Genomic DNA, 12,688 nt, shown 5'->3' on the forward strand with positions numbered 1-12,688 from the left:
AGGCACATGGTAGGTGGTGATATAGGGCCGATGACAAATCATGAACTAAAAATGCCATAGGAGACATTGTCAAGTGAAATAGGTGTCTGTGAAAGGACTGGATCAGTCATGAGGAAGGAGGGAGGGCTAGCTGATGATGCTACATTGGTGCTTATGTAACATCGGATGGTCAAATGACTGACCTCTAGCACATTTGAAAACCCTCCTAGTGGGGAATTTATGGCAGGTCAAGAAAAAAAAAGTAACACAAGATAAAATTTTTTTTGAAGAACAGATGATTTATGATTATTACTATTTGAGGAAATGCTTATATGAAAGAGATCATGGATCCACCATATTGTCAAATATAGCTCTATAGTTTCCACTTTGGGATGTTGTGTTAGCTTTCTTTACATCACTGTAAATATTTGAAAGTAATTTAAAAAAATATGTAATTTAGATTTCCTGATTTCTCCCACTCTCTGGTGTGTGGTGAGGAGGGGGAGAGGAAAGGAAAACAAAACCTCTCTGACTTTTTTTTCTACTCCATAAATCAACTGATAACTGATTACACCATTTTTAATATGAAACTTCCTTAATCAACACAGATTGAAGATGTCACTGTGATCTGCAGTCCTAGAGAGTGGCCTGGAGGCACTAAGGGGATAAGCCACTTGTTCAGGGTCACACAGCCAGTAAGTATCAGAGGCAGGCTAGGGCTAGGTCTAGGTCTTCCTGATTCTGAGGTATGATTTTTATCCTTAAAGCCACATTGCCACCATAGTATATGATACAAGTTTCATTTTGAAATATAATTCCTAACAATCCTAGCACCACCAATTCTCCAAGCTGGAAGGGACTCCAGAGATTATGTGGTACATCCCATGCCTGCATTCATTCCCAGAAGTGTTCATTTGCTCTATTCCTAAAGACTTCTGGTGATAGGAAGCTTGCCTAGGCAGCTCATTTTCATACTTGTATTGCATTCATTTTTAGGAACTTTTCCCTCATATTGAGCAAATCATCAACAGGTTAAATATTCCCACTTCCTTCAACAAATCATCATATGGCATTAAGTCATGGTCTTTTACCATTTTGGTTTCCCTCTGTTGGGCACTCTTTAGCTTACTAATTTTTTTTTTCTAAAATGTGGTGCCCAGAACTGAACACAATACTCTTACCAGGGTTGAGCCCAGTCCTGGAGCCTTTACCTGTCTTAATGCAACCTAAGATTACATCAACTTTCTTTGCTTCAGTTTCAAACTTTTGATATATAGTGATCTTCAGGTCCACTAAAACCCTCAGGTATCCTTTCAGATGAATTACTATCTAGTTACACCTTCCCCATAATTTGATATGAAGAAAGTGTGGGATAATTGTGATATATAAAATTAATGAGACTTAAGACTATATCCCACAGTTTACAGCTTTGACAAGTTGCAAAAATGTTATGGAGAATAACACTTAGAATGATCAAAATGCACAGTGAATTTAGCTGTATTGTGTATTCATTAATTATAATGATTTATGAAGAAAGGAAACAAGCATTTATTGATCATCCACTATGTACAGGCAATTTGCTATATTCTTTATAAATATTATATTGTTTGATCCTCACACAATAATCTTAGAAAGTAAGTCTTATTCTTATCCTTATTTTATGGATGAGGAAAATAAGGCAGACAGCAGTTAAGTGACTTGTCCAGGGTCACACAGCTAGTTAAGTGTCTCAGGTCAGATTTGAACTCAGATTTTCCTGACCTCAGATTCAGTACTCTATCTGCTATACCATCCGAGTCTTACACTTCATAATGTGCTTTTGCACAAATAATAGGTATTCAATAATTTTGTACTGTTTTATATTTGTTTTCTTTACTTTACATTATACTTCAGTGAAATTGGCCCTGGATTTGAAAAGAGAGGACTTGGCTCTGTTCTATTACCTATGTGTCCTTGGACAAATTGCTTAATTTTTATTTGCCTCAACTTCCTCACATGAAAATAGAAGAAAGGGGTATGACTAGATGATCTCTAAAAGTTTCCAATTCTGAGGTAGCTAGGAGCTCCAGCCTTAGAGTCAGGAGGACCCAAGTTCAAATCTGGCCTCAGACACTTGACACTTACTAGCTGTGTGACCCTGGGCAAGTCACTTAACCCCAATTGCCTCACCAAAAAGCAAAAAACCAAAAAAAACCTTTCCAATTCTAAGTCCTGTGACTCAATTCCTTCTCAATACAGTGCTTAGAAGAAAAACTCATTAATAATGATGGTTCATGGCTACTGAATTCTAGTAAATTGTTGTTTTAAAAAGCACAGGGCTGGGCCCATAGAAAGGGTTTGAGAAATATTGATTAATTACTTAATTGGATGATGTTCCTTTCTAGCCCTGTGACTCCTCATCCTCTTGGCTGCAAGGTAGGTAGGAAGGTGAGTGGATGAGACTGGAAGTTTTCATGATATGTCTGCCCCCAACCTTTCCGCCATCGGCTATGATATGTTTGTTCTGATTGGCATCCCTGGTCTGAAGGAGATGCATCTGTGGATCTCCATCCCCTTCTGCCTGATGTACCTGGTTGCTGCCTTAGGAAATCTCATCCTGATCTTTGTGGTGGCTGCTGAGCGTGGTCTTCATGAGCCCATGCACCTCTTCCTGTCCATGCTGGCATTCTGGGACCTGATCCTATCCGCTTCTACTGTGCCCAAGGCCCTGGCATCTTCTGGATGGATGACACAGACATCTCCTTTGGAGGTTGTGTCACCCAGCTCTTCTTCATGCACTTCACCTTTGTGGTGGAGTCAGGGATCCTGTTGGCCATGACCTTTGACAGCTATGTGGCCATCTCCTACCCACGACAGTATACTACCATCTTCAACCACAGCATCATTGGCAAAATTGGAGGCATTGTAGTGTTCAGGAGCTTCGTTATGGTCTTCCCCATTGTCTTCCTGCTGAAGCGCCTGCCCTTCTGCCGCACCAACATCATTGCCCACAAATTCTGTGAATACATGGGCCTGGCCAAGCTGGCTTGTGCAGATATCACCGTCAATATCTGGTATGGAATCTTTGTGCCCTTGCTCAGTGTCATGCTCGACATGGTAGTCATCATTATCTCCTATATTCTTATCCTCCGAGCAGTCTTCAGGCTACCTTCCCGGGATGCCTGCTCAAAACACTGAGCACTTGCAGGTCCCATGTCCGCGTCATCCTCATGTTCTACCTGCCAGGGATTTTTACTGTCATTGCTCAGCACTTTGGCCAGAAGATCCCTAGGCATGTCCCCATTCTACTGGTTAATCTCTATGTGCTTGTGACTCCCATGATGGACCCAGCTGTTTATGGAGTGCAAACCAAACAAGTCAGGGAGGGAGTGGTCTTTTCGTTTTCACCAAAGGGAAAATGTTGTTGAAGGAAGCTAGAATCATGGTGGGAGGAGATTTGGTCCTGTCTTGAACAATGGTAAGGGGATAAACAAGGTGACTTTTCTTCTTAGTTGGGACAAATTTCTGATTGGGATATAGCATAAAACTAAAGTTCAGGCCCCCTTTTTCTCATGACATTGTGGTCCTATACAGTTGTATGTAATTAACTTTTTTTTTCGGTAAATATACAGAGAATTCACTATTTGAATGAATCTTGTCATATATCCATTAGTGAAGCAAGAATCCTTTTGAACAATGCATAACAATCTAGCCAAAAAAGGAGCTATTCTTTTCACCCAGATGCACCCTGCAGTCTCTTGCCTTTGCTCATGTTTCTCCCTATGTCATGAGTGTCTTACATAATCCTTAAAGCTTAGCTCAAACACAACTTCTTCCAGGAAGCCTACTCCTGATCTTGGTACGAATCTTGGCCTTCCCACTCCTTTGATCTCATCTAGCACTTTGGGGGATAGGATTAATGAAATTCTTCTGTATTATTTTGTATTATAGTTATTTATATGTCTGTGTCATATCACTTATTGGAGGATAACCTCCATGAGGGAAAGGATGCTATATTAGCTAAAATTGGACTCTTCGCCAATACCTAGTACAGTGCTTTCTGACCATTGTAAACACTTAATTAAAGCTGAATTTTTGAATACTGTACAATGTTGGATAAAGAATTGGACTCTGAGATAATTTCCTCTTCAGTAAAAACATCTGCTTTTCCTACTTCACAAGCCTTTTGTGAAAATCAGATGAGGAGGGAATGAATCCAAAAACTATATTAAATTAAATTTAAAGTTACAAAACACTGTCTATATGGGATGGTTTATTATCATCACTGTTGTTAAGGTTATTGTGATAATGATGACCACTAATTTTACATTGTAATTATGCCTATTATCTCTTCCTGAAAGACTGTTAATACCTACCACAGCACTGGCCATGAAGAATATCTTCCTTCTCTCTTATCCCATAAGAATGTCTCTAATTCAACCTGTACCAAGGTGAGGAAACTGTACCTGACCAAGAATCTACACTATCCCTGAAAGTGGTCACGCAACCTGTGTTGAAGACTCTTAATAATATACCACCTTTAAAAAAAAATGGGGTATCTTTTATTTTTACATCATCTTCATTTCCAAATGTATGTGTGCCATCTTCCCATACCAGTAAGACATTTTATGTAAGATGTAATAAAGATTTTTTAAAAAGGCAGTTCAGCACAACTGATACAGCAACTGTGACTGACATAGCATTACACACTCATAGTTCCCCACTTCTGAAGAGAAAGGAAAAGGGTACATTTTCTCATCTCTTCTTTGGGGCCAAGTTAAGTTGTTATAATTATGCAATGGGATGCACTAACTTTTGAAGTAGGCTGTTCCTCTTTCAAATACATTGAATTGTTGGAAAGTTTTCCTTACATCAATCTATGTCCTTCTTGGCAATGTTCACCCACTGACCTTTTTCTGCAATCTAGCACGAAGCAGACAGTATTGAATCACTCTTTCACGTGGCAGTCCTTCAACATCCCTTTATTTTGTAAACCTTATTCGTACAGTATGGTGTCAAAATAATTAATCAGTATCCAATCCCATCCCTGTGCAACTTACTTTTCCCCTGGAAAAGCTTGTTCATGTCCTTCCTAAGATGTGGGAATTCCTCCCAATAACTAGTGCATCCACGTGAAATTACCTTGTAATTAAATCCAGAAGTAAACACAAAACTCTTGCTATACTAAAGCGGGTCTATCTCCTCCCTCCTTTGTAATGCCATACCTTTTTCAATGTACCATAAAATGACTTCAATAAGTTTTTTGGCTTCTATATCACATATTGACTCAAAATGAATGTGCAAACAATTAACTACCCTCTTTCAAACTCTCCCCTCCTCAAGATCTTTTTTCATAATGTTGCCTGCTTCACCTTCCCCATTCTGAATATGTTCAACTTATCATTTGAATTAAACGTGGTAGCAGGAATACATCACAGGAATTAGAATCAGAAAGACCTAGGTTCTAAAACCTCATTCAGATACTTTCTAGTTGAGGGACCATAGGCAAGTCACTTAACCTCCCTCAGCCTCAGTTTCTTTATCTGTTAAAATGCAAAGTGAGAGGATTAGACTAGACGACCTTTTCCAAATCTAGAGTTATTTATGATCCTATGATGCCCAATAATTTTACACTTCTTTGATTTGGGCCATTGTTCTGGCCTATCAAGGATTTTTGAATGCTAACTCTGTAGTTTAGAATGTCAGCTATCCTTCCTAGCTTCACATCTATGCCTTCATTTAAATCACTGGGATGGGAGGTGGAGGTGTGTCATGGTAGACAATATTTGGTCAAGAACAGATCTAGAGTCATTAGACAACAGAGACTTCCCTCCACATAGACTTTGACAATACTTTGGATCCATCAAATACACCAGTTCTGATTTCACCTAACTGTACTAAAGTTCATCTAGCTCATAGGTTATGTTTTCCAAAGGATATCACAAGATACTTCACATGTCTCACTGAAATATAAGTATACACCATCTATGGCATGTCCTTAGATTACCTCAGTTTCTTGAAAGCTCTATTCCAATGCCATCTCCTACATGAAGCTTTTCTTGATTCATCCCAATACCTAGTGCCTCCCCTTGAAATTATCTTAAGTAATTAATCTGTTCTTCCCATGACCTCCATCACTGAGCAAATTAAAAACAAAAATCAAATACTTCAATAGATATTGACACAGTTCATAGAAGTAAACAGGCATTACCTATGTCCAAAAATATGCATCTCTTTCCACATGTTAAACTCATTGAGGTGAGTAGCATATTTCATCTTCATTCTTTTGGAATTCTATTTTATCATTATATTAATCTGATTTCTAAATTACTTCAAAGTTATTTTTCCTCTATGTTGTTCTCACTGTATAAATTATTCTCCCAGTTCTACTCACTTCATAATGTATCAATTCATAGAGATCTTTCCAATTTCTTCTGAAATTTTTCATTTCATAATTTCTTATGGAATAATAATATTACATTACATTCATATACCATAATTTGTTTAGTCATTTCTCAATAGGATGAAAGTCCCTTAGTTTCCATTTTTGGCTACCACAAAAAGTGCTGCTTAAATATTTTTGCACATATAAATCCATTTTCCTCTTTGATTTCTTTGAGGATATAGGCCTAATAGTGATACAGTGGGGTCAAAGGTTTTGCACAGTTTGGTACTGAATTCATTGTGTGTAATAAATGCTTGTTAATTGATGCCCCAAAATCTACTAGACCACTGGTCCAGTCAATAAAGGAAATTAGGCCATTCTACCATGACCTGATGAGACCATACTGGCTTGCAAGCATCATCATATATCCTTCTAAATCCTCATAAATTATATTTTTAATAATTCATTGTAGAGTTTTGTCAGGAATTGAAATCAAACTCCCTAACTTGAAGATTCTACCTTCCTTTTTATTGACTATTGGAACAATATCTATTTTCACTGATACTCTACAATTTGCACTGATTTTTTAAATTAATTATTTTCTCAATAAGTAAAAATCTAACTTTTCTCCTTCCTTTCTCTTTCCCTCCACCTCTATCGAGAAAGAAAAACAAATTGAGCAGTTGTGTCGACTTTTTTCCTCCTCTCTTAAAAATACTATTTGTCATATGGGATTTTGGGAGGGGTTAGACGAAGGAATATATGGAATACTATGGTGATATAAGAAACAGAAAATATCGATAAAATTTTATTTTTAAAATATATTATCCATCAACTGTTTGCTTGTATGAACATTGGGTGTTCAGAGCCAAATGAGTAATGATAATAAAAATGATAATTCAATTAAAAAAAAAAACAAGAAACAAAACCCCTGTAACAAACATGGGAAATCAAACAAAACAAACTCCTACCTTGACCTTGTCTGAATAAAATATATTTCAATCTGCACTCTGTGTCAATTTCATTAAGTAGAAAACCTAAGTTTTTCAAAGTTGTTTTTCTTTACACTATGATTTACACTATGAGGTGCTTTTTATATTTAGGATTCTAGAATTAGATCGGTGCACTTAGAATGGGAAGAAACATGAAAATTCATCTCAACAAATCACCTCAACCTCACAGACAAGCCAACCAATGCCAGAAAGTTCAAATACCTGCCCTGCCTATTTGCCCAAGGTCACACTGTTGTATTGATGAGGACTCAACTCAAGAAAGAAGGGCATATTTCCCAACCATGTGCTTTTGGTTTGGTATTTTTTTAAAATGTTTTCTTGACTGCCTTTTTATGAACAATAATGTCAGATCTATTTTTTCCTTCAAAAATTTGTGGAGTGAGAAAATACTTTCATCTGGGAGGACTTCAAAGAAGTGTGCAGAAAGTTCACTCTGAGCAGAGCTAAAAGAAGGGTTTCAGCAAGTAAAACTAGGACCATCTCAGTAAATCTCAAGTATTTGAGTCTCTCTGTGAAAATAGACGAAAGTCCAAGAAGTTGATATTTGTCTGAGCACAAATAAGAGTCCAATATGCCTGAAGAACAGAGTGCATTAAGAGAAGCTTTCTGTGATAAAGCTGAAAAGGAAAGTGGGAGGCAGGATGTGCAGGGCTTTAAATTCCAGTTTAACTAATTTGAACATTAGTTTCATTTATCTCCAATCAGCATCTCTCTGATCTCTATTTACATCTGTACTTAGCTTTATAATTTTGGTCCCTCCATAAACTCATAGGCTCACAGATTTAGACCTGGAAGGAAACTTAGAGGTCACTAAATCCAACCTATTCTTTTATAGATGAGGAAATCAAGATGGAGAGAGAAGTAATTTACTCAAAGTCACATGGGTAGGATTTAAACTCAAGTCCTCTGACTCCAAATCCCATTGCCTTTAGATTGTACCACACTGCCTTCAATTCCACCCTATGTTCATCTTTCCATGTTGTATTTGATATCACTTGTTTCTTCAGTCATTTGTATCCCCTCAACAACTATTTTGTTCTTCCATAAGAAGTAATTCAAAGGAGCTGCTAGGAGGTTTGATAATCATCTAATTTTTGCTCAGTGCGTGAATACATATGTTTAAGTGTTGGAAAATCAGTTATAATCCTGGAACTGAGATTAATTACCCATGGATGTGTGTGTATCTTTCACATTAATGCTCTTTTAAAGGGAGTTTAGCATTCCTCTGTGGAAGCACTGAATGTTATAAGCAATCTTTCCAGTGAGAGAAGGCCTTTCATTTCATGCCACATCCGTCCTATATTTGTCAGGGCTGGAGAACAATTTTCTCCCTTTGCTTTGTTAAAATCAGAACACAGAGGAACATATCAACGAGGGTCTTTTTCAACTTCTGGGAAGAGTCCAGATCTTTAGCATAAGAAAACATGTACCTCTCTCAGTTAAAAAACCACTGGACCTCCTGCCAACGACAAAGTAGAGATTCACACTCAATCTTCCCATCTATTCAGCTTTTAGACTCTGTTGGTAATTTCCCTGTCTAGTCACTTCTCAGAGCACAGCCCCGTGGACCTTAAAAAAAATTTTAAGGTGGTTTGGCTACCGTTGCTAAGGCTAAAACCAAGGTGTGCCATATATCATCTTTCACAGTTTAAATGGGTAAGTTGTGGACAAAAGAGATCTGCCTTCTTTTTTTGAAACTGTAGCTTCAGGATATTACAGAGTTTTATGCCTAGCTGATGGTTCCACAGAAAAGTAATGCATTCAGATCAGGTGGACTTGACCCAAGACACAAAATATTTGATTCAGGTTCTAATCTGCCCTTTGAGGAAACTAATTCCCTCGACTAATGTAGATTGGGAACCATTTAGCAATTAAATACCTTAGATGGTTGCCTGACACACTGAAAGACTAAATGACTTCCCATCATCACACAGTCAGTTAATATGTATCAGAGGCAAGGCTTGAACCGTGGACTTTTCTACTCTGAGGCCAGCTTCATCTGTTGTATCATTCACACTTCCCCTCATATTCATTCATATATGGACCAAATATTCTACGTTTTGGATTTATTTGACTAAATTAAATTATTTTAATGAAGAGCTCTGTATTTATTGTGACTTTTTAAAAAATGGTACCAGAGGCCAGACTAAAGAGCAATGGATAGAAATTCTAGAGAGGCAGATTTGGACTTAACAAAAGAAACCAAAAAAGTCACTAACAATTTGAGCTATTTCCAAGTGGAATTTACTTGCTGGGTAAGTAGAGTAAGGCCCATCATTACTATCAACTTCCACATTTAGAGTGCTTGATACTTGCTGGGAATGGTTTGTAGACAGAGAGGATTTCTGCTCAGAGATAAAATAAACTAGATAGCCTCTAAAGTCCCTTCCAAAGCTAGGCTGATGTCATCTTATGGTTTTATGGATCAGTGGGTCACTGATGCGAGCCCCCTAAGCCAGCACAGATTGAAACCTATTCCTATCTCCCTATTGAGTGTATTTCTTGCTTGAGTCTTTTTGTAAAGCTAGCATGAAGCCTCTAGGCTCTGATGTTGATTCTGTTACCTTTCATCCTCACTATGCATCTGGACCATCTAACTTCCCAGGAATCTATATTCTTTGATATGAATAAGTTTCTGAAAGTTTGCTTCTAAACCTGGTCAGGCTGATTTAGCCACTCACAGTTCCCCAAATGTGATGCTCAAGAATAGCACCTGCTTTGCTGCTGAGACATTGTGACTGTTACCCAATGCTGCCACCTTATGGCAGTGGATAGGATTTACATATGCTGCTACTGGGGGAATAAAGTGAAACCAAGAGAGAAGAGTAATCAGAAAAAGTCTTGATGACAGAGGGATAGTTTCTTAAACAGAATATTACCTCAAGTGCTCAGGATTAATAAATTAATGATGTGAATTCTTAAGCGTAAGGACCATGTATTGAACATCTTTTGTATCCCTTACATTCAAATTTTGGGGGTACCTCAGAATGGTGTATTTTGTCCAGAAAGAGTACTAAGCCAGGAGTTAAGATGCCAAGCACTCTGCTAGGTCCTGGGGATATAAAGAATTTAGAGTCAGGAAAACTGGGTTCAAACCCCATATCCTGCTGTATACCATTTGCGTAACCATGGGGAAGTCATTCGATCTCATTCTTCCTTGTAAAATGAGAAAGCTGAACTTGATAAGGTCGAAATCCCTTCCAACTCTCTGATGCCCTTCTGCTTATAAAAAGCAGAGCAGAGAAAAAAAGAATAATAGTGATGTTTGGCTACTGGATTCAGTTTGTTAAGTTTTCCTAGTGCAACCAGGATTTTTCAAGTCCTCTAGGAAATGGGTGAGATGGAGAACCAGGAGTCAGGAAAGCTAAGAAATGCATGTGGGTTTATGTGTCCCAGGGCCCTCAGGTTTCTATGTCTTTTCGTCCTTGAAGAAACTTCTTGCTGTAAGTTCCATTGGCTTTGGGAAGAAGAAGAAAGATGCCCATATAGGGGAGAACTGCCCTAGTCTATCCACTGTAGCCAGTGAATCAGAATGATAAGAAATGAGAATGATCCTGAAATATTATGGGGCCCTGTGCAGAGGAGATCTAGAAAATTGTATGTAGACAAGATGGAGATTTGGAGTGCGACAAATCAGAGCCACTTCCAGAATGTCCTTCCTCCCCTGGTTCACTCTGAGCACCTCCTAAGGAAATCATTTCACGTTCTAAAACTTAACATTTTTCCTCCTTTTATCTATTTTTCACCAGCTGTGGGATAACATAAATGGAGCCTATTGGGGGGGGCGGTGGAAAGGGAGTCAATTCAAGTTGCAAATCCTTGCTTTCTGAAAGCATTATACAATTTAGGTTTCTATGCCTGATTACACCAAAAGTTACATGACTATTAAGAATAAATTATTCAGTCCTATAAATGGGAGAAGGGGGGGAAAGTTACAAATAAAGAGGGAAGAGTCAAAGCATAGGATGGGGGCTCACAGAATAGAGATGAGAAGGATGTTCTGTTTAAGATATATTTAGGCATATTCCAGATCATCCCTCAAGACATCTGTGAAACCTAGAAGCCAGTTACACATTAGCTGGGTATAGAGAATGGTACAGTAGATCCTATGCAATTTCCCTATTTAACTTTAGAACAATAACTAAGTCAGTAAGTTTGGCTAAAAAAAAGTTTTCTGTGAGTGTATCTCCTTCTCTATTGAGCACAGGGTTGAGCATAAGATAATTGGAATTTGAAGACCCTCAAAATTTGGTTCAGCACAACTAGGAATAAGTCAGAGCAGTGACCTGCAATCAAGAGTTACCTTTAGGGAAGGAAGGAGGTGACCTATATTCATCCCACTGTATTTCCCAAATTGGTGGGGCCACCAGAATTTCTAGACTGAAACTTTCCTCATTTGAGTGACTCCTCTAAGGTGGGCATCTTGGGGAGGTCCTTCTTCAAGGATTCATCTAGAAAAGCATGTACTAACTAGGATTCTTCTCTATTCTGTGTCCCTTATCAAATCTCAAGAGATTATAATATCACAATATAAAGTGTTCATTATTAAATGAGCAGATAGGTCCTGACATGATGAGACATAGGATAAGGGAATTTCACTGGAGGAAACACTGGGTGTTGGAATGGGGTGTGGGCAAAAAGAAGAAATTAAACTAAGGAAAGCAGTGCAAGTGTTCTGTTTCTCTTTCAGGGAATACTTCCCTTTTGTGATATTTGTACTGAGACAACAAGTGTCCACTGAAGACTTTGTTTCAGTCCTGATTTGCCCAGGCCCTCTCAAAGGTTCTGGATCATTCTCCCTCCTCCCACTCAAGATCACACTTATTAAACCTTGTTAAATATGTGTGTGTGTATGTGTGTGTATGTACAGGCACAACAATTGAAATAGTCACTTACTATTCAACACGTTCGAGACACCATGCTACATGTAGGGCCATATGAAGCTGTCTTCCCTCAAGTAAATTATAAACTAATATAAGGATAAAAACATTTCTATAATATTATATAAATTAGAGTGTTGGACAGTACCTATGTTTTCACTGGTATAGGGTGAAAAAATAAAACTCCCTGTACCGATACTAGGACAATGCTTTCTCTACAACTTATTTAGTCTATAGAGTTGTCTAGAGCAGAAATATCAAAAACTCAACTGACTGGCATTGTAGTAGGCAATATTCCAGTGCGCAACTGAACCAGATTAAAATGTAACTGGGAAATATTTAATGAAACAAATAAAAACACAACAGGACATAGATAATGTTAATATGTAGTTTTCTAAGTCAATATGTAGCCCATATGTATGGTTTAGTAGCCCTTTTCTATTTGAGTTTGA

The 12,688-nt window shown here is 37.9% G+C and overlaps 1 protein-coding gene across 1 annotated transcript; it reads left to right on the top strand.

Annotated features, from left to right (window-relative positions):
• Positions 1-2,437: 2,437 nt before the first annotated feature.
• LOC110195002 (olfactory receptor 52B2-like) lies at positions 2,438-3,386 on the top strand. The gene is given in 3 exon segments (XM_078146613.1): positions 2,438-2,687; positions 2,690-3,139; positions 3,142-3,386. Coding segments are annotated over 3 exon segments (945 nt in total).
• The last annotated feature ends 9,302 nt before the right edge of the window (positions 3,387-12,688 follow it).

The sequence above is a fragment of the Phascolarctos cinereus genome, unplaced genomic scaffold, assembly GCF_003287225.1.
Source record: "Phascolarctos cinereus isolate Bilbo 61053 unplaced genomic scaffold, phaCin_HiC Scaffold_726;HRSCAF=1367, whole genome shotgun sequence".
Taxonomy (NCBI): Eukaryota; Metazoa; Chordata; class Mammalia; order Diprotodontia; family Phascolarctidae; genus Phascolarctos; species Phascolarctos cinereus.